The sequence below is a fragment of the Tripterygium wilfordii genome, chromosome 22 (assembly GCF_013401445.1).
Source record: "Tripterygium wilfordii isolate XIE 37 chromosome 22, ASM1340144v1, whole genome shotgun sequence".
NCBI lineage: Eukaryota > Viridiplantae > Streptophyta > Magnoliopsida > Celastrales > Celastraceae > Tripterygium > Tripterygium wilfordii.
This window is the reverse complement of record NC_052253.1, coordinates 2,909,108-2,930,017: the sequence shown is the minus strand read 5'-3', so window position 1 is coordinate 2,930,017 and position 20,910 is coordinate 2,909,108. Positions and strand designations below refer to the sequence as shown.

The window sequence follows — 20,910 nt, the reverse complement described above, 5'->3', positions numbered from 1 at the left end:
GGATGCCTTTTTTTACGTCTAAAGTATTATCCACTCTTGGATATTCTACGAGTTTTTTTACCCTCTCACAGTTTTATCAGAAAATAATTCCGCCTCCCCTACTGTTAGAACTCATAACCTATTTAGTTTGAGAGATTAAGTACCAATTTTACCATCTAAATTGATTGGGTATATACCATATATTTTCTGGGTACATATACAAATCATGTATATATATATATGGAGAGAGAGAGAGAGGGCACAGAAATAAAACACAACTTTCTTGGTTTGTGAAAATTTTGATGGTGACTTCACATGCTAGAGCATGAACCCCCCATCAAAGAAATTTATCAAGGTTTTATTGTGAACTTCAAAAATTTCCAGCAAGTTAAATAGTAGTAGAAGAATTTTTTGACACGTTATGACTTTGCAAGCAATGTGTTGGGGAAGCACATGCTAATTGGATTTTTGTGCACATGCTAATTGGAGTTTTGCATCACGCAAAAGGTTTATTATGCTTGTGGGCTAGCTAGGTTGCATCACTTTTAAGTACAAACGATAAAGAGTATAACCTAATGTCTTTTAGATGAGTGTCCGACCTATATATAAGCTTATGCGCGTTCATGTTGAGAAAAGTCTTACAATCGTTAAAATAAAGATCTAGCGGACACTTTATAAACTCATGAGTTTGCTTAATTTAGTAAGACACGTTTTAAAACCATAAATCTTAAAAGGCCTTTAAAAAAATGTGATGGGTTGAAATTAGAATTGAACTTAGGAAAGCGGATAGTATACAATTGTCAAGTTTGGATGATGAAATTCATTGGTGTTTCCTAACCGTATAGGTCTCCCTAACAATGTACCCATCTCACTATTAGGGATTTACGTGAAGGTAAGGTCACAGAGTTTTCTTTGGTAAAAAAAAAGTTTGATAGAAGAATCTACATTAATTTAGCCCGGACGGACAAGACTATAATGCAATGGTCTATGTACCCAGAAAAATAGGCAAAAATGTGTTACATGCAAAGTCCCTCCAAATATAGTGGTCTTCTGTCTATTAATTGAAACAATGTCGTTTGTGGGTTTGTCTATGCAAGGTGAAGGGTCCACCCTATGTATGGTTGGCTCCATCGATCATATGCTTCATACTTTGTTAGTTATTTTCCACATTCAAGATGCAGGTTCAATCATGGTCTGGTTTTTGGCTTATTCTAACTTTCTATTCAAATCATTATTAGGTGTTTGTTTGGTTTGCGGTATTCAGTTTTTCAAGAATAATACTCTTTTTTTTTTGTCAATGATTCTTATGTTTGATTGGTGAAATCTTTAAAATCTAAAATTCTATAATGAAAGTTGGATTCCTCCAAGGGAGGAATTTTCATTTCCTCCAAAAATAAAGAAATCATTGGGGAAAAAAAAACCCACATAATCGAACAATATCCCATAATTATGTATTTTAAATATGTTATTTTTTTATATCATTTCAAATATCCCACAATAAATATATTTTTATTTTTATTTTCTTACTTCTACAATTTTAAATTTGAATATTCAAACTATAGTATTATTTTTTTAAATTTAAATCTGTCATACAATATGAAATAATTATAATTTTTTACTCTAACCAACATGACCAAGTCAACCAATGATGTTAAGAAATTTGTATAAGAGTGTGATCCAAACATTGACAATGAATGAGGGACGCCAATAGGAAAATATGCAAACCAAACACTTTAAATTAAAAATAAAAAAGAAGAAGAATTAAGCACTGGTATTTTTTTTGTCAGTTTCTAATTATGCTTGTGTTTACCGATAATAATTAATAAACGGGTTGTTATTACAAAACAACATGTGTGTGTGCTGGCACAGTAGTGGCACTGCTGAACTTTATTAATATTTAATTTCATTAGAGTTATAATAATTAAACAATTGAAGGGTATCCATCAAATTAATATATGAATAAAGTAGACTTGATGTTAATAGTACATCCTTAGTTTAATTGTGAGAAAGGTTGTAACCAAAGAAAACACAATTTAATTGCTAATTGGATGAACGCTATCATGTCTTTGTTTGGTAATTAGGTAGACAAAGCTAGCTTCCCAACTAACAAAGATATGATGATTAAGACCTCTCACTTTTCCTAATCTTTTTTCTAAACTAGATCAATGATTTAATTAGTTCATATTGTAATTTTTTTTAATTGAGGTAACTGTGTAATTTTTGTTTTTCATAAATTTTACAGAAATGATCGAGATCCCTGCAGCTGATATCTCAATTATCTCAGCTACTGAGTTGTCAAACTCTACAACTATAGATAACTGGGATACCAACTATTGAGGTTTTTATCATCTTTTTAAATTTTAAGGTGTTTGAATCGTCAGTCTCTCACAAATTTCTCAATAATTGTAGAGTCTAAAATTTTAAATCTAACGGTCAAACTAAATGTCATGTCACATATTCCTTATTTTTATCCAAACATTCATTCACATATATTTTTGATTTTTATTTAAAAACAAATCGATGACTTGGCATCATATGAACCATCAGATGAGAACTATAGATTCTAAAACTCAAGAGGAATTATAGAGTCGCCAAATCACATTCATAAATAGTGAGAGAAAAAAAAAATTAATCTTAGAAACGATTGGACCTGAAAAAGCATAGAAGAAATTAAATAAATTTATGGGTAGCCCAATCAGACTGATGGGCCTTAGTTAGGCTCCCACAGAATATCTGAGCCCAGTTTAAGTCATTTACTCATTTTCTCATCAGGTTAGTGGGCTAAAATAGTTGGCCTAATACAACTGGGTGCAATCCCCTGGGCGGGACTTCGCTAAAACGACCAAAAGTTATGGGTTGGAATGGCTCTTTGATTTGGGCTTCACTTGATGTGGGCTTTTAAATTGGCAATTATGTTAGGCCCAGCTCATATCATCCCCACTTGCTCTTTCTTCTTGCTCCTTTAAATGGCAACCACACTTCACTCTTGCGGATATTTAATTATTTGTATGACTTAAAAAATGTAATCGAAGACTAAGCCCATTATTGTAAAATATTTTGATAACTCACAAAGGTTGAATAGTGTTAATACAGTAATTTATATAGACCAAAAGCCAGTGGTTTCGATTATAACTCACTTGGGGGCTCAACTAAGCAGCAAGAGTTCGGGAGTTGTGCCATTGAAATTTTTTTTGAGATTACTCTTATGACATGAAGATAATCACCAACAATATTTCCAAAGAGTATATCACAAACAGAACCAATAAATCACCATAAAAACAATTAAATTAGAAAAAACGAGAAAGAGTCAATGGTATGGGCTGAGTCTTGAGGAGGGAAGAAGACGAGCATAATGGAATATAGGTCAAAGCTATAACCCAAGTAAAATCTCAAGAGATCCATGAGCTTTTGGGTGTTGGCTGTTACCCATTTTAGACCTTTAATTTTGTGTGGAATCGTTGGGCCGTAAATTTTTTCATGGAGTCTAGCCATTTTGTCAAATACAATGATTTCACTAGGGATGCACTAAATCCGCCTACGCCAAAAGCCCATAAATATGTGACTCATACCTAGCCATGAAATTTTTCAAAGAAGAAGCAGCAGCTAATCATTGTAAATTACTATAATGGCTCATCTAGTTAAACCTAATTTCATCATCATCATCATCTTGAAAAAATCACTAAATTTACCACCAACCTTCCATATACTCGTACCAAACCCAAACACTTGAAAAACCTTCAAATGTTATAAGGGTGTGTTTGGTTACACTTCTCAAAACAATTTTCTATTTTTCAAAATTAAAATGAGTTTGAAGATTTGTATGGATGAGTATTTTTAAAAATTATTTTGTAACATTGAAAACCATTTTTAGTTTTCAAAAACCAAAAAACCAAAACTAATATTTGATGTTTTGTAAAATTATTTCCTCTTTCTCCATGCAGAATTCTCTGTCAAATGAATTTTATTTCTTAAATTGATTTTCAAAATCTAAACTTAAAATCAGCATTTAAAAACAAAAAAACAAAAGTATTTTCAAGCACACCCTAAAATTCCACCTTCCTGCCCTAATCCCTAGTATTCAAAAGCAACACCATAAAAGAAGCAATTTCAATCACAAGATGGCATAAACCTTACAATAATTTTTCACTCCCCAAAAATACCCCTCAAGTGTTAACAATTTCCCCAAATTGCCACTATTAACAAGTCTTGCCCTAATTTTTACAGAACATAATGAGTCAACCGGGTATAGCCGGTGACATTATACAAATATTTCATCGTTACATGTATTTCACCTCCTTCTGTTATATTTTTTTCTTCTTTCTTTTGTAGAGAGAAAAGGAAGCACTCACTCTTCTAATTATCATATTCCCTCCTTGAGAGGTCGTTGATATTCACGTATAATCCTCTCTCAAGCACAGGTTTTTTCTTTCGTTGTGTTTGGAAGAGAAAATTAGAAACGATTTGGTTTTTCTCTTTGTGTGTGTACTGAGCGATCCTTCTTCTCTGCCCTTTGTAATTTTCGCTCTCGCAATTTCCTGCTCAGAATTTCGTCTTTATTTCTCTGTCGTGTTGCTTTGTGTTCAAGTAATGTGAATTACTTGATTGCTTCGGTCGTATTGCAGGATTCTTTCCTGGAAGGTGATCTATATTTTGTTTATTTAATTTTTGAAAGCTTTTTTTTTTGGTCTCGGTTAGATCTGGTTTGTGTTTGTTGTTTGAGTTTGAATGAGTAGGTTTTGCCGGTTTTGGTTGTAGAATTTTTGGGTTTAATTGAAAGTTGAGAGCATGATTTGTTTTTGGTGTTGAACAGAGAGAGATAGAGATAAAGAGAGAGAGAGAGAGAGAGAGAGAGAAAGAGGGAGCGGGAGAGGGAGATAAAGTTTCTGCTTTGGAGAGATGAAGAGGTCGAGAGACGATGTTTACATGGGCTCTCATTCTCAACTCAAACGGCCGGTGGTGTCTTCTCGCGGAGAAACGTATGTCTTATCACTCTCTCTGTTGCTAACTTCAATTTTTTTTGGGGTCAATTTCCTGACTGATTATCATCCTTTGTGCTGTTAACTTTGAGATTAAGCTTTACAATCGTACGATGTTTGCTTTAGACCCTTTTTTGGCGTAGTTGTGTGAATTAATTACTATTCGTGAGATGAGTTGCTGTTCAGTTTGACGATCGTTGTATAAGTCGAGGTTTGGATGAAGGTTTTGGTCTTTTATCAGACCTGTGAAGAAAGATCAGGCTTTGTTATGGTTTTCTTGATAAATTCTGTCTGGATTTTCATATCATCCGGGGTCACTGAGGCGAAAATAAAATTATTTTCTTGAATTTATAAGTGCATAAGTAATTTCCTTTATTGGTAGAATAGAGATTCAATGAAGTTCCTTTTTCTCTATGAAGTATTTAATTTGCTTGTTGATCTGACAAATCTTTTTAATCTCACTAAATGATTTTTTCGTTGGGCAATTAAGGTCTGGTCATGCGCATTTGATGGGAGGAGGTGGAGGAGCAGCAGCAGCAGCTGCAGGTGCACCACAGAAATTAACAACAAGCGATGCTTTGCACTATCTCAAGGCAGTGAAGGAAATATTTCAAAACAATAGAGAAAAATATGATGACTTCCTTGAAGTTATGAAAGATTTTAAGGCCCAAAGGTTTGGACGTTGTTTACAATATGAGGAATTTCAGTTTTTGACCCTACAACGATATTCTTGTAAATTTGGTTTTTATATGATGCCGGTTTTATGTTTGATTGCAGAGTTGACACTACGGGTGTAATAGCTAGGGTGAAGGAATTGTTTAAAGGTCACCGAGAACTAATTCTGGGTTTCAATACCTTTTTGCCAAAGGGATTTGAGATTACTCTTGCATCTGATAATGAACCTCCGCAAAAGAAGCCTGTTGAATTTGATGAAGCTATAAATTTTGTCAACAAGATTAAGGTAGAAAGTTTTGTCATGTTAAATTCAAGATGATACTTTTTTTTTTCTTTTTGCCTAACTCTAATCTACGAGCTATACATTTGCAGACAAGGTTCCAAGGTGATGATCGTGTTTATAAATCATTTTTAGATATTTTGAACATGTATAGAAAAGAAAACAAATCCATCAGTGATGTTTATATGGAGGTATGTTAATTGCACTTCCCAATTTTTCTTGCAATTTCTGAGATATTGGAGTTAGGCATATGTTAATAGTAAGTTTCTATTGCAGGTTGCAGCACTCTTTGAAGACCACACTGATCTGCTAACGGAGTTTAGGCATTTCCTACCTGATACTTCAGCCGCAGGCTCTGTGAATTACATTTCATCTGGTAGATTCCGAGATAGGAGCTCTGGCATGCCTGCAATGCGGCAAATGGTTGTTGACAAGGTTTTTCCTTTCATTTTACGGATCTATGTGACTTTCTAATGTCATGTTTATGGGCAAGCTAATGTCTTGTTTATGATCGTTGTTTCCAGAGAGAGAGGACGGCTGCTTCTCATTCTGATCGTGATCTTAGTGTTGATCGCCCTGATCTAGACCATGATAGAGGTTTGATGAAAACAGAAAAAGAACAGCAGAGACGCGGTGAAAAGGAAGAGGATAGGAGAGATGACCGAGAGAGAAGAGACCATGAGAGGGATGATAGGGACTTTGAGCATGATGGCAATAGAGACTTCAATATGCAACGGAAATGGAAACCTGGTCGTAGGCCTGAAGGCTCCATGGGTGAGCAATTGCACCAAGGTAATGGTGATTAAAACTTTGGAGTGCAACCTGCTTCATCCGCTTATATTGATAAAATCGGTCTGAAAAGTGATTTATGTATTTTGCTGACTCTTAATTTTTGCTTCCCTCGCTGTTTTGGAACTTTGGATCATTACCTATCTCTGTTAAAAAAAAAATCATTACCCATCTCTCATTCCAAATGTAAGAAGGAAAGTTATATGATATGTTGACTTGCTTGATACATCGCAGGTATGATTAGCCAAGAGCTTGCTTTCTGTGAGAAAGTGAAGGAGAAGTTACACAATCCTGATGATTACCAAGAATTTTTGAGATGTCTTCATCTCTATACCAGAGAAATAATCACAAGATCAGAATTGCAATCTTTGGTATGAATTAAAAAGATATCAACTGATTCTGTCATTGAATCTCATTATTATTGACATGTTTAATATTATTGATGTTTTACTATTTGTTATCAGAACTTCATTTAATAATAAGTTTGGTGTTAATGCTAATTTCCAGTTTTGGCATACTCAATTTTTTTTTCCTGAAATAAGAAAAAAATGTTTCCACAAACATTTATCATGGCTAGTATATTGAGTCGAGCAAGCACAAGGAGATGCTTGAATATTGCTAATAATTCGGGGTATCTGCTTGTCTCAGGTGAGTGATTTACTTGGAAGATATCCAGATCTTATGGATGGATTTAATGAATTTTTGGCCCGCTGTGAGAAGAATGGTAATTGTCTGCAAGAAATGTCTTAAGTTATTTTCTTTGGTTTTGGATTATTGACACTACTAATTGAGTACTGTACTGCAGAGGGCTTACTTGCTGGTGTTGTGAATAAAAGTAAGTAAATGATTTGGTTTCTTTGTTATTTTTAGCTTAGATTTCATATCAGCCCATAATTAGAGTTTGCTTGGGACCAATGTTAACACCCAAGTAAAACTTACGGTATATGCAGATTCAGAGTTGTAGTTAGATAAATTTTGATACATAAAGCACCACTGCAACAAGTTAGCCTACCATCTCAGTATGGTTGGATTTTGGACACTACTCAGTCCAGTGTCTGTTTACTTTTCTGAATCTGGAAAGTTGGTTCAACGTCAAATTTGGAATTTGGTAAACTTAAAGAAAGCAGAGAGTTTAGCTTTCTGTCGAGATAAAATTGTCACAGAACATTTGTGCAGTTCTTTTTCTTATTTGCTTAATTTCTTTTTCTGTTTGTGTATGTTCTGAAACAAAATATGCTCCATGACCTTTCAAAAGAAGCTGTACTCTGATATAATCTTTGCTAGTAGTTTGTATTTTTGTCTAATGGTCAGTCAATTGCAGAATCCTTGTGGATTGAAGGATATCCTCCACGATCTGTGAAGGTAGAGGACCGAGATAGAGATAGTGAAAGGGATGACGTGGTTAAAGTCAGAGATCGTGAAAATCGGGAGAGAGATAGACTTGACAAATGTCTTGGAAACAAAGAGCCAGGTGGTCCCAGGATGTCTTTGATTTCCAACAAGGATAAGTATGTGGGAAAACCTATTAATGAACTTGACCTCTCAAACTGTGAATGCTGCACTCCCAGCTACCGACTTCTGCCGAAGAGTGTATGCTAAATTTTACCCACATTTTTACATCATTAAGAGTTTTCTGGGATGTTGATTCTCTTACATAGTTATATATTGTAATTATGTTTATACATTGTAGTATCCAATACCATCTGCAAGCCAAAGAACAGATATTGGTGCTCAAGTATTGAACGATCATTGGGTATCTGTAACTTCAGGAAGTGAGGATTATTCTTTTAAACACATGCGGAAAAACCAGTATGAGGAAAGCCTGTTTCGATGTGAGGATGACAGGTTAGAGCTTGCCTAAGTCTTGATACCAGTGCGTGTTTAGATTTTGTCTTGAGTTTATAATGTAAAGGTAACATGAAGCACAGGAAGCAGTAATTCTTAGCCCTTCCTTTTATCTGTGAATTTTAATGGCACTGATTTTAATTTCTTAGTTTTATATTTTCCTAGTTAGCCATGCAATGTTTTGCTTGATACCAAAACTTAAGTTCATCACAAATCACCATAGTGCTCTTTTATGCTTGGGTTTTGGTTTTTCTTTCTGCACTAGTTTGCAAGAGTTGATTTATCTGTTACACATTCACTTTTTTATTGACTTTGTTTAGCTTTGGTAATTGGTGATATTTTTATTTCATCATCAGGTTTGAACTGGACATGTTGTTAGAGTCTGTGAATGTGACAACTAAGCGTGCAGGAGAACTATTAGAGAAGATCAACAACAATACTATCAAAGCAGAGAGTCCAATTCGTATTGAGGAGCACTTTACAGGTTAGAAGTCCATTGGTAACTGATGATTCATCAGGATGCCCATTTCTGCTGTTTGGGACACTGTCAGCTCATCTATTGGAGGATTTTTTTTTTCCCTTGATTGCATATTTTTCCCATCTGTTCTTGCAGCTCTAAATTTAAGGTGCATTGAACGTTTGTACGGTGACCATGGTCTTGATGTGATGGAGGTGTTACGAAAGAATGCTTCCCTTGCTTTGCCAGTTATTTTAACTCGCTTGAAGCAGAAGCAGGAAGAGTGGGCTAGGTGCCGTGCTGATTTTAATAAAGTTTGGGCTGAAATTTATGCGAAGAACTATCACAAATCGCTGGATCATCGTAGCTTCTATTTCAAGCAGCAGGATACCAAGAGCTCGAGCGCAAAAGGTAAATTACAACTTGGTTTCTTGTTCCCAGTTATTGATTAATATAATATAATTATCTAAAGACGAGCTTCAGACCACTGCTTGATTAAGTTGCAGATGAGGTCCCTTCTCTGTTAATACATGGAATAATATGCAGTTGTCTCTGTCTCGAGCCCTTTACCCCAAGTTTCAGAATAAGAAAAATGCAAAATGCGCAAACTCAATTAATTTGAACCATATGCTCATCAACTTATTGCTCTTTATCATGTATCTTACAGCCTTATTGGCGGAAATCAAAGAAATTAGTGAGAAAAAGCGCAAGGAAGATGATGTGCTTCTTGCTATTGCTGCTGGAAATAGACGACCTATTATTCCGAATTTGGAGTTTGAGTACCCTGATTCTGACATTCATGAAGATATATATCAGCTTATCAAATATTCTTGTGGAGAAGTTTGTACAACTGAACAATTGGATAAAGTAATGAAGATTTGGACAGCCTTCTTGGAACCCGTTCTTGGTGTTCCTTCCAGGCCTGAGGGTGCAGAGGACACTGATGATGTTGTCAAAAGTAGGAACCATTCTGTGAAAAGTAGTGGGGAAAGTGATGGAAGCCCTGGTGGTGATTCGGCCATCATAAATTCCAAACCAAATCCTTCCAGAAATGGAGATGAAAGTACTCCACAAGAGCAATCAAGTTCTTCAAAGGCTTGGGTAATAAATGAAGATAATGGACCTAAAGTAGTTGGTTCTCTTGATGCAGATCAAACTCGTAAAAATGATACTTTTAGTTGTACTCACCACCATGATAAAGTGCAGCCTAATCCAGGTATGGCTGGTGAAATTTCAGGGGTCAGTAAAGAAGTTGGCTGCAGTGAACGATTGGTCAATTCAAATGCTTCACTTGCCAATGGTGCAGAACAAAGTAATGGGAGAACTAAAGTGGAAACCACATCAGGTTTGTTGAATGCTTTCAAACTTGTATTTTTTCTTTAACCAAGGACTCAACGACCTGTTGCCATTTTATTTCATCTTTTTAGTTTTTGCATGTCTTTCCTTGAATTGTTGGAAGACATTCTGAAATGCAATTTTATGTTGCAAGGGCTTGCCACTCCTTCCAGAACTTGTAATGGCACCATTGAGGGTGGTACTGAGTTGAGGTCAAATAACGAAATTGTGCCTTCAGAGGTATGTGCTGTGCAGTGTCATTGTCTTCTTGATGTATGATTCTCGAGTTAGAGGAGTTTTTTGTTATCCTGTCACAATACTGTTACTTTTGCTGAGAATATGCTGTTTGACCTTAGGATTTTCAAATGACTGCTTGCATGCTTTAGCTTATATCTCTCTCACTTGGGCAAACCAAGGCTTGTAACCCCTACTTGTCAGTCAAGATGTCAGTTTCTGCTGACAGATTTGATGTTTTGCACCTAAATCCTTTTAACAATCTGTAGCTTATTGTCATTCCAAGGCTTTGCTATTGTGAATTCATGCTGAACTATGAGCTGTTGACTGATTCAGCAGGGTGGTGATAGTGTGCGACCAACTATATCCACCAATGGGATGGTGCCAGAAGGTACCAAAACTCATAGATACAATGAAGAATCTATTGGACCATTTAAAATTGAAAGAGAGGAGGGTGAATTATCCCCAAATGGAGATTTTGAAGAGGACAATTTTGCAGTTTATGGAGAAACTGGTTTGGATTCTTTGCACAAGGTAAAGGATAATTCTGCCAGCAGGCAGTATCAAACGAGACATGGAGAAGGAAGATGTGGGGAAGCAGGGGGAGAAAATGATGCTGACGATGAGGGTGAGGGTAGTGCTCAAAGATCATCAGAGGATAGTGAAAATGCTTCTGAGAACGGTGATGTTTCTGGAAGTGATTCTGGTGAAGTTGAGGAATGCTCTCAGGAAGAGCATGAAGAAGATGGAGGCCATGATGAGCATGATAATAAGGCTGAGAGTGAAGGTGAGGCTGAAGGGATGGCAGATGCCCATGACGTTGAAGGTGATGGAACACCATTACCGTTTTCGGAATGTTTTCTTTCGACTGTGAAACCTCTGGCAAAGCATGTCCCTCAGGCATTACATGACAGAGAAAATGGTTCTCGGGTTTTCTACGGAAATGATTCTTTTTATGTGCTTATAAGGCTACATCAAGTAAGATAAATTGACTTCTGGTTTATATTTTATTGATCTTCTGTGTATTTTTTTTGTGTATGGTTGTTTTATTCATATTCTCACCTTGCTAATTTGACAGGCATTATATGAGAGAATACAATCTGCTAAGATCAATTCGTCTTCTGGTGAAAGAAAATGGAAAGCTTCAAATGATTCAAGCCCTAATGATCTCTATGCGAGGTGATTTTTCTTGTGGAAATTTTGGTTTTTCTAGCATCTTAGGTATTAGTACTGAATGTGATTATTTTGGACCTCTTTTTTTTCCCCCCTTATGTTTTGGCAGGTTTATGAATGCACTTTACAATTTACTTGATGGTTCTTCTGATAATACAAAATTTGAGGATGATTGTCGAGCTATCATTGGAACTCAGTCATATGTCCTATTCACATTGGACAAACTGATCTATAAACTCGTCAAACAGGTATCACTTTTACAATGCATATTTTGGTCCATTTCTTTCCTCTTGTCTCTCTCAAATATTCTTTCTTTCCTCTCCTTGTTTTCTGTTTACTTGATCTTTTTGTTACATAGCTCCAAGCAGTTGCAGCTGATGAGATGGACAGCAAGCTTCTTCAACTACATGCCTATGAAAATTCAAGAAAACGTGAAAGATTTTTTGATGCAGTTTATCATGAAAATGCCCGTGTTCTTCTTCATGATGAGAACATATATCGTATTGAATGTGTAGGTTTTTGCTGGTTTTGGTCTTGTTTATTTTTCCTTTTTCTCGTTCTATCAAATAGATAATTCTTAATTTGGGTCACTATATATGATATTTTATTTTCATTGCAGTCTTCTGTGCCAACCAGTTTGTCTATTCAGCTTATGGATTATGGGCATGATAAACCAGAGGTGACTGCAGTTTCCATGGATCCTAATTTTGCAGCTTATCTGTACAATGACTTTCTCTCAGTTATTCGTGAGAAAAAAGAGAGACCAGGAATTTTTTTGAAGAGGTGTGTAGGTGAAGGATGAAGATATATATCTTATTTCAGCTACTCTATTGAGTTGTTGTGATATCCAAAAATGTGCACTGTCTGCAGGAATAAACACAAATATGGAGGTGCTGATGAATTTTCTTCCACACGCCTAGCCATGGAAGGACTTCAAATTGGTAATGGGTTGGAGTGTAAGATAGCGTGCAATTCATCCAAGGTAAGTTCTTGGGTTTTTGGATATCGTAAGAGAAATTTGTACATACAGTCGTGCTCTTCAGTTTATATCCCTACTATCCGTGAATTGATGGAAAGTCCATGCATGATAGGTCTCGTACGTCTTAGATACCGAAGATTTTTTGTTTAGAAGGAGAAGGAATACGAAAAGTTTGCAGCAGAACAATTCTTGCCGCAATCAGGCAAATTCTTCAAATGGTGGCTCAGCTAGAGTAGAGCGGTTTCACAGATTTCTATCAAATTGACAACGTTCTCTTTATAACCTTCCGTAAGTATTCTGTATATACAAAAATTCTATACTGAATTGGTTTTTGTTTGTTTATGTTCTATCTCATCCATTTTTGTAAGTATGAAATACAATTAGGAATTCATGAGCTTAAATCCAATTGCTATGGTGTTCAGACAGGTATCAATTGAATCGTTCTTGATTTATATGTGGTGTTCATTTACTGCAGATGCCTTTGCTCCGTGGTGCCTTTCACACATATATGTACACAGCAGCTACGGCACCTGAAAGCATAAAAGCTTTTGCTGGAACAATCTTTCCTGTATTCTCATATTCCTGTCTCGTGAAGCAAATAATGTAAGTTTTGTGGCAAAATTTAGCCACAAATCATGTATATAGAGGAAATATCTGATGTAAAACCTAAAATGTGGGTTTATTTCACTTGGTCATATATTTGTGTCCAACTTTCGAAAGGATTCTTTTTTTTTTTTGACATTCTTTTGTTTAAGGTGGGGTGGAGGAACCGCAGTTCTACTATACATTACTTCGTTTTCTTAGCATTATGAAATAGCCTTTGTTCAACTGTCGATTATCAATCCAAGGGCATTTGGGTAACAAGGAATGATAATCCTTATTATACACACCTTTGACATCTTCAAACTCTTTCTTTCTTTCTTCATACCCTTTTGCCTAGCCCCCTCCTTCATGTCCGCTGCCTCCTTCGTGGTCGCTAAGGGTTCTTGATAAGCGGTGGTCAGTTTGGGTAGCAGCAGTGGTATCAGTGTCGTTGCGTATAAACCCACCGTGAAATCAAAATGAACCACCATTGCATAGAAATCAAAACCCATCGTGGAAGGTCTGGTCGCGACTTTCGTAGTTTGATCTGATCTATAGTGAGAGTGATTCTTAGTTATTTTGATTTTGTTTGGCTTTCCTGTAGTGTTGAATTTCTAGAGGTTTATCAGCATAGTAAATACTAGTGGTGTTCTTGTCTTTTTCGTGTTCCAAAAAAAATCCCAGTATTGCTTGCATCAAAATGAAATCAAACATAGGCCACGGCTTCCAGATCGTTGATCTGATCCCGCGCGGTGGAGGTTGTGTAGGGACGACGGCGATGGTGGGATAAATTATATATTCTCCCAGTGACTTAAAGTACCATCATCAAAAGCTCTTTGTTTATGTACATTGTTGGGAGTCGGGCACGACGATCAGTAACTTTAAATAAACTCTAAATATTCAAGCTCGTGTAAAATGTGGATGTTAAATACCATTGTGTTTATGCCCGCTATACCAATTTCTTGGCCATAAACACAAAAGTCAAGCCCACACTTAGCACCCCGAGAGTGACACATACTAAAGAATATTATTATCAGTCACCAAACAGAGCCGAATAAAATCAATTTCCATCTTCCACCATATAACGACCCACCAAACCCCCTTCATTCCCCCTTAGTTCCCAAACGCTATCGCAGATCGCCGAGCCGTTACGACAGTCGAGATGGCTCTATCAGCCCTCGTCGCCTCTGCTTCTCGATCCAATCTCATGAGACCAGTCACCACCGCCTTAGCGAGCTACCTGTCTCCCCGCCGCCCCATCTCTACCGACAGCAAGCCTCTTACGATCGAGACCTCCATGCCCTATGGCTCTCACAATTGTGAAGCTCCCTCACGCTCCGTCGAGACCACGTCGGAGGAGCTTTTCTCCTTTTTCCAGGACATGGCAAAGATGCGCCGCATGGAGATCGCTGCGGATTCGCTCTACAAGGCCAAACTCATCCGCGGATTTTGTCATCTCTACGATGGCCAAGAGGCCGTGGCGGTTGGCATGGAGGCCGCTATCACCAAGAAGGATAGTATCATCACTGCGTATCGTGATCACTGCACATTCATTGGGCGTGGTGGGAGTCTATTTGAGTTGTTTTCGGAGCTCATGGGGCGCCACACTGGCTGCTCTAAAGGAAAGGGAGGTTCTATGCATTTCTACCGGAAAGAGGCTGGATTCTATGGTGGTCACGGAATTGTTGGAGCTCAGATACCTCTGGGATGCGGCTTGGCTTTTGCACAGAAGTACTCCAAGGATGAAAACGTGGCATTTACATTGTACGGAGACGGAGCAGCTAATCAGGGACAGTTATTCGAGGCTCTGAATATTGCCGCACTTTGGGATCTGCCTGCAATTTTGGTCTGCGAGAACAATCACTGTATGGAATGGTCTTGAGCAAGTTCCACTTTATTCATATTTCGCCAATATTCTTTCTTCTGATATAGGTGATTTTTGTGCGGTATGATAGATGGGATGGGGACGGCAGAGTGGAGGTCTGCCAAGAGTCACTCTTATTATAAACGTGGGGATTATGCTCCTGGATTAAAGGTGAGACGCGATTTCGGAAATTTTGAACCACTGATGTTTGGTTTAAACTGTTGAATTGCTTTGTTTATTGATTGAATGAATTTTAGGGTAAATACAAATAGGTGCGACAATTAACAAGCCTCCGGGAATTATCAGAGTTGTTGGTTTAAGTATTACTACTTTTCACTATTTTCCTTTGATTTCCAATTTGAGTGATTTCTTTGAGCTTTTTTTTTTTTTTTTTTGGATTGACTCTCTTGCTTTTCCGACTGGTTTTAAGTATCTTTTTAGTCAAGAAGTGCTAAATTTATCTTCCATCTTTCACATTATCTTTTGAATTCACCTTTAAGAATATCACAGTGGCCCATCTTATCAGAAACCTCTGATAAGAAGGATTTCTTTCAAAAAACATTTACGTAATGTTGAATTACAGACGACTACTTGGTTTGTTCTAGATATTTGTAAACTTTATATTAAATGGTATATCTACATTTTAAAAATTTGCTTTGCAACTGATGACAATTTTGTCCATTGAAAACTGTATTTGCTTAATTACTCATTTTATACTTGCAGTTAATGCAAAAGCTCCTAAAAATGACTTCACCTAAGAGAATATTTGATCCCTTAGCCTCTCAATTTCATAGTGTTTGTAAGTTATAACCAAACACATATTAATGGATTTCACAATTAAAATTGAAAGACTAATGGATTCCACAATTAAAATTGCTTTCAAGTTTCAACTCATTTTCCACAGCTGCAACACAATATTGCCCAAATATTCCTGGCAATGGGCAATCAAGGAAAAAGCTTTTCATGGCCAAAGGTCTTTGGATTATATCAAATAGTAGAGATAGGCAACGAATGGCTTTAAAACACATCCTATTTAGTTATGATATGCATCTGATCTGGCACTATTCATTGAATTGATTCCCACAAACATTCAGTAGAATGTTTGTTTCCTCATCTTGGTGTTAGTCTTTTACGTTGACCTTTTCCCTTTGGTTGTGAAATGAGGTAACGTTTGTGGAGCATTAAGTTGATTTTCTTTCTTCTTGACATCTACATCAGTTTTTATTCAGAATTGGCATAGTACCAATTTAAAGGTGCAATTTTTAAATGTTCCTACCTGAATGATGCGTTTGGTGTTTTTGAACTTTTTTTTTTGTTTGTGTCTACTTCTGAAACTCCTTGCCTGAAAGCCCTACAGCCCTTTTTTTGCGAATAAGTGGCCTATTTTCTACCTGCATGTTAACCCAATTTGGAGGAACTTACTGTTTCTAGAGGTCTATGTTAGGTTTTGCTTGTGTGTTTTTGTGCTTTCAAAGACTTCACGTTTATCATACTTTTTTGGATAGGAATTCCTGTCATTTTTGTTGTAGGCACTTGATGTTTGTCTTGAAATTGAAGTTATAATTTATTTGTTTTTTTTTTTTTGAATATACGACCTTACATATTCAACTGTCATCTATACGTAAATTCTTCTTTTATTTATCGTACTTTATTTGTTGCATTTCTTCCTCTGTAACAGGTTGATGGTATGGACGCTCTTGCTGTGAAACAAGCCTGTAAATTTGCTAAGGAGCATGCTTTGAAGAATGGACCCATTGTAAGTTTGTTGTTTTCTTCTTTCTAGGTTAGCTGCTGATATGTTTTATTAAAATTCTCTGTGCAAGCCATAGTTTCTATCATTTTATTGGATTCAAATCCAGATGTAGTCAGATTTGAATGGGATATAACTTATTCCTAAGCTCTATTCAACCAGATATCTGGTCCAACTATTTGATCTGGATCTAGTTTACTTCAAGTCTGAACAAATATTCGACAAAAACTTCGAAAGCTGAAAATTTTAAAGAAGAAGAGAACGATACAGAGTTTTTCTGTAATTCACCGAATTGTAAACTTTGGCGCAAAGTTCTTTAGAAAGAGCAAAAATGTCTCTATGTTTTAACTCCAGTGAAATATCAGCTCTTTAAACCAATAACCAGAACACAAAATAAACAAAGAGATTCAAGGGAGAGTACAGGAAAGGGGGAAGAACAAACACCTTTTATATATAATGTTTTTGTATCATAGAATTCATACTCATGTTTGAAATAAGACTAATAACTTACGGAACAGATTTAAAATTATGGTCTAGATCCAATTCATTGACATGCATAGTTGGTACTGTTCTGACTTGTTAGTCTAATGGTCACCAAACTTTGTATTTTACTCACTCACCAAAAAAAAAAAGTTGGAACTATCATGAAACTTTAAGTACTCTACTCTTCTCGTCTCTTTATCATTTCTTTTTTTCTTCTTTTTTTGCTCATTGATCTTCTTACGGGCCATAATATTTGTGGATTTGAGTTGTTTTTATCATGTTTCCCACTTAAATGGGGAGACATGAACCTGAGATCGTTACTATGTAAGATAATTCAGTACATATGTTGTATGAGAGGTGAGTTCCAAAAGAGTGGAGAGTGTCTTAAGCACTAGGCAGTCACCCCGTTGCTTGAGAGCCAACCTATAGCAACAATACTGATCAGCAGAATGAATTATAAGATTGAGTCACCTGGATCCTTCTCGTGCCTGATCCCAAATCTGGTTTCCACTAGGCAGCATCCCAAAGTATGCTGGTACTATTCTGAGATTTTCTTTGGAGGGTATATTGCATATGTTTCGTATGATCCTTGCAAAAACCCAATAGATACATGGAATAAAGTTGCTACGTGTAGGAGTTATTGTCAATGTGGATTACTAACAGATTAATTTCAATTCCCTGAGGCTTTGTATTCTCTGTTGTCTTGTTTACCTTCGAAAATTCAGTCTCCTCTAAGGCATTAGAGAGGCAAACATGTCAAATTAATTAGAACACAGATTCCATTCTTGTTAAACTGGAAAGTCTTGCTTCTGTTTTGGTCATTTGGTAATTCTGAACGATGTGAGGAAAAAGGAACCTTGGCAGAACATTTGCTCAGATTTGAAGTTGTGAATGTCATCTTGTGCTTCATAGTTCGTATGTAGCTAGATATTTCACATGTAATTTATATTTGCGTCTACTTGAGCTTTTTCCTGCACAGTTGATTGTTAGATGTGAACTGCTTTGCCTGCTTTTTTTTATCAAAAGAAAATTTAATGTAAGATGCTATTGTCATCATACATACAATAAAAGATGATGGGTTGCTCTTGACTATGTTACGTGTGTTCAGATTCTTGAAATGGACACTTACAGATACCACGGTCACTCCATGTCTGATCCTGGAAGCACTTATCGCACACGTGATGAAATCAGTGGCGTGAGACAGGTTATTTCATGATATTTTCTTGCATGTCTTCTTCTTCTTTTTTTTGGTTTTTTGGCGGTCCATGCTTAAAGTTTTTTTGGTTTTATGTCTTCTAGGAGCGTGATCCAGTTGAGAGAATAAGAAAGCTATTATTAGCTCACGATATAGCTACTGAGAAAGAACTAAAGGTATTGTCTCTCTCTATCTTGAACTCACGTGAGTTCTCTGACTCTATATTAGTGATTGACGTTAGCTATCCTATTTACAGGACATTGAGAAAGAAGTGAGAAAAGAAGTAGACCAAGCCATTGCTCAAGCCAAGGTGAGAAGCACGATGCAATTTACTGTCATTTTTGCAAAATTCTTTGTATGAGTAGGTTCAATTGCTTAATGTATCTAGCTTTTGTTTCTAGTCCTTGTGGTTCATTCATGGTGCAATTTATGTGTTCACAGGAAAGCCCGATGCCGGAGCCATCTGAACTCTTTACGAATGTATATGTGAAAGGATTAGGAACTGAGGTAATGATAAGTTACCTGTGCATCTTTTAATTATTTTTTCCCCTAGTCATATTTTGTTCTTCAACCAAGAGGCTACGCCTATTGTTAATTAAGGTTATTGCTTCAAATGGCTTTGCAAACAATTTAATTGGGAAATCTCTAAAAGGATTGTGATTTCTCTTCCAGCAGAGATTCTAAAAGGATTTTTCCCCTAGTCATATTTTGTTCTTCAACCAAGAAGGCTACGCCTATTGTTGATTAGGTTATTGCTTCAAATGGCTTTGCAAACAATTTGATTGAGAAATCTCTAAAAGGATTGTGATCTCTCTTCCAGCAGAGATTCTTATGATATGGCTCAATGGTCTGTTGTTATTTAATAGATATCTCCTTGGTTGTTTTCTCGCATAAGTTGGGCAGAATAGTTATCATTCTCATATTTAAATAGTAGCAAGTAGCCATGTGAAGCAAGAAATATAGACTTTGTTTTGATTTTGAGATGTATATCAATAAAACCATTTTCTATAATAGTTTTTTCAATATATAATTAATGCAAAATATATGCTTGGTGTGTGACCGTGCCCAGCAAAGTTCACTGTAATTTTAGTAGAGGGTTACTTGTAGGATCTTTTGTTCATCTTTCAACTAATATTAAGGGCTTTCTTTTTTAAGAAGAAACTAATGGCAATGTCAATTTCATGCATCTCAATTGCAGGCTTTTGGAGCAGATCGGAAAGAAGTTAGAGTTAAGCTTCCATAGATTTCATGTTGTATTCGAAGTTGTCATCAACCCTGCAACACACTGGCTATCCAGATCCATGAAAATTGTAACACAATAAGTGAAAGATGGTGCTCTCATGCTCTCATCTATTTGATTTTTTTCCATGACGATTCTTCTCTGAGTCGTGGGCCATGCCACATGTTGGTAGTGTAATTTCTGGAATATAAACTACGATTTTTGCGAGTGATTGGATAGGTTGCTCTTGTGATCCTGATTCTGGGATACATGACCTATTGCTCTTGAATACTCGGAAGAGTTCTTTGGTTCAAAATTGAAAGTTTCTGAATGTACGTATCGAATTCACTGCTTCTCTCTCTTTCTCCGTATCTGAAAAGCGTGTTTTCTTTGAAACGCTACAGTAAATCCGTGTTGATTGTTTCGGTTTGGTTACCTTTTTTGTATTCTTCTTTGCTTAAAGAAGTTTTTGAACCGACTCTTTCGATTCCCTTTGTAATTCTTCATTTTTTCGAAGCGAATCAGTTCTGTATAGCCATTATTGTTGCTCAAGGGTTTAGTTGGGCGAAGCTTTTTGAAAGTAGCAGATATATTAATAGAAATGGTGGCAGTAGAAATGTTGGATAATTTTAGTATCAGATATGCTGCCTGAATGTTGGATAGGTGTTTGGATGAACTTTTGATGTTAACATTTGGGTTATGTAACATATTGTTATAAATTACGTGCAGGGGTATTTTGTATAGAATAATGTTTGAGATCCTCAAAATGTGATCCCAAAAGACTCCTATTTAATGTGGAGTGTTGGATGTGAAATGGACCCTACATGTGTGTTTTTAATCAATGGTTATTTTAATGTCACATAGATTTGGGGGACTTTTGGGGGTCAAATTTTGGGGATCTCTAACATTGTCTTTTTGTATATTAGTTGTATTTGTTATATCCAAACATACAAATTAATTTATAAAATTAATATAATGAATTTAAATAAATTAAAGATAGTAATAAATTATAAATTAATTAATCAATTATCAATTTAAATAAATTGAATTTATTTATTTAATGAGAAGGATTTTAATAATAATATTCCTTCATAA

The 20,910-nt window shown here is 36.1% G+C and overlaps 2 protein-coding genes across 4 annotated transcripts; both read left to right on the top strand.

The window, feature by feature from the left end:
- The first annotated feature begins 4,285 nt into the window (after nt 1-4,285).
- LOC119991130 (paired amphipathic helix protein Sin3-like 4) lies at nt 4,286-13,550 on the top strand. Of its 3 annotated transcripts, none has more exons than XM_038837360.1 (24): nt 4,286-4,617; nt 4,790-4,955; nt 5,446-5,628; nt 5,733-5,916; nt 6,003-6,101; nt 6,187-6,333; nt 6,435-6,702; nt 6,934-7,070; nt 7,348-7,423; nt 7,505-7,534; nt 8,021-8,289; nt 8,390-8,544; nt 8,901-9,028; nt 9,158-9,412; nt 9,669-10,346; nt 10,491-10,576; nt 10,907-11,548; nt 11,649-11,749; nt 11,853-11,991; nt 12,102-12,254; nt 12,363-12,526; nt 12,614-12,725; nt 12,835-13,010; nt 13,198-13,550. In XM_038837360.1, the coding sequence occupies exons 2-23, from the start codon at nt 4,876-4,878 to the stop codon at nt 12,985-12,987; spliced, it is 4,239 nt and encodes a 1,412-aa protein (XP_038693288.1). In that variant the 5' UTR covers nt 4,286-4,617; nt 4,790-4,875; the 3' UTR covers nt 12,988-13,010; nt 13,198-13,550. The 3 variants fall into 3 exon arrangements, with proteins under 3 accessions (XP_038693288.1, XP_038693286.1, XP_038693287.1); XM_038837358.1 differs by having other exon boundaries at nt 4,287-4,617; nt 4,792-4,955; nt 6,187-6,345; XM_038837359.1 differs by having other exon boundaries at nt 4,288-4,617; nt 6,187-6,345; nt 10,910-11,548.
- An 806-nt stretch (nt 13,551-14,356) lies between these two features.
- On the top strand, nt 14,357-20,289 carry LOC119991878 (pyruvate dehydrogenase E1 component subunit alpha-2, mitochondrial-like). The gene is made up of 8 exons (XM_038838391.1): nt 14,357-15,169; nt 15,260-15,339; nt 16,847-16,924; nt 18,510-18,605; nt 18,701-18,772; nt 18,853-18,906; nt 19,038-19,103; nt 19,795-20,289. The coding sequence occupies exons 1-8, from the start codon at nt 14,467-14,469 to the stop codon at nt 19,837-19,839; spliced, it is 1,194 nt and encodes a 397-aa protein (XP_038694319.1). The 5' UTR covers nt 14,357-14,466; the 3' UTR covers nt 19,840-20,289.
- The last annotated feature ends 621 nt before the right edge of the window (nt 20,290-20,910 follow it).

What these genes read in the sequence shown, in the direction of transcription:
- LOC119991130 (XM_038837358.1), top strand. Translation starts at nt 4,876, where the DNA reads ATGAAGAGGTCGAGAGACGATGTTTACATGGGCTCTCATTCTCAACTC. An exon ending in ACCGACTTCTGCCGAAGAGT is followed by an intron (nt 8,290 to 8,389) that starts GTATGCTAAATT and finishes TATACATTGTAG; the next exon opens with TATCCAATACCATCTGCAAG. An exon ending in TTTCGATGTGAGGATGACAG is followed by an intron (nt 8,545 to 8,900) that starts GTTAGAGCTTGC and finishes TTTCATCATCAG; the next exon opens with GTTTGAACTGGACATGTTGT.
- LOC119991878 (XM_038838391.1), top strand. Translation starts at nt 14,467, where the DNA reads ATGGCTCTATCAGCCCTCGTCGCCTCTGCTTCTCGATCCAATCTCATG. An exon ending in GGTCTGCGAGAACAATCACT is followed by an intron (nt 15,170 to 15,259) that starts GTATGGAATGGT and finishes GCGGTATGATAG; the next exon opens with ATGGGATGGGGACGGCAGAG. An exon ending in ATTATGCTCCTGGATTAAAG is followed by an intron (nt 15,340 to 16,846) that starts GTGAGACGCGAT and finishes CCTCTGTAACAG; the next exon opens with GTTGATGGTATGGACGCTCT.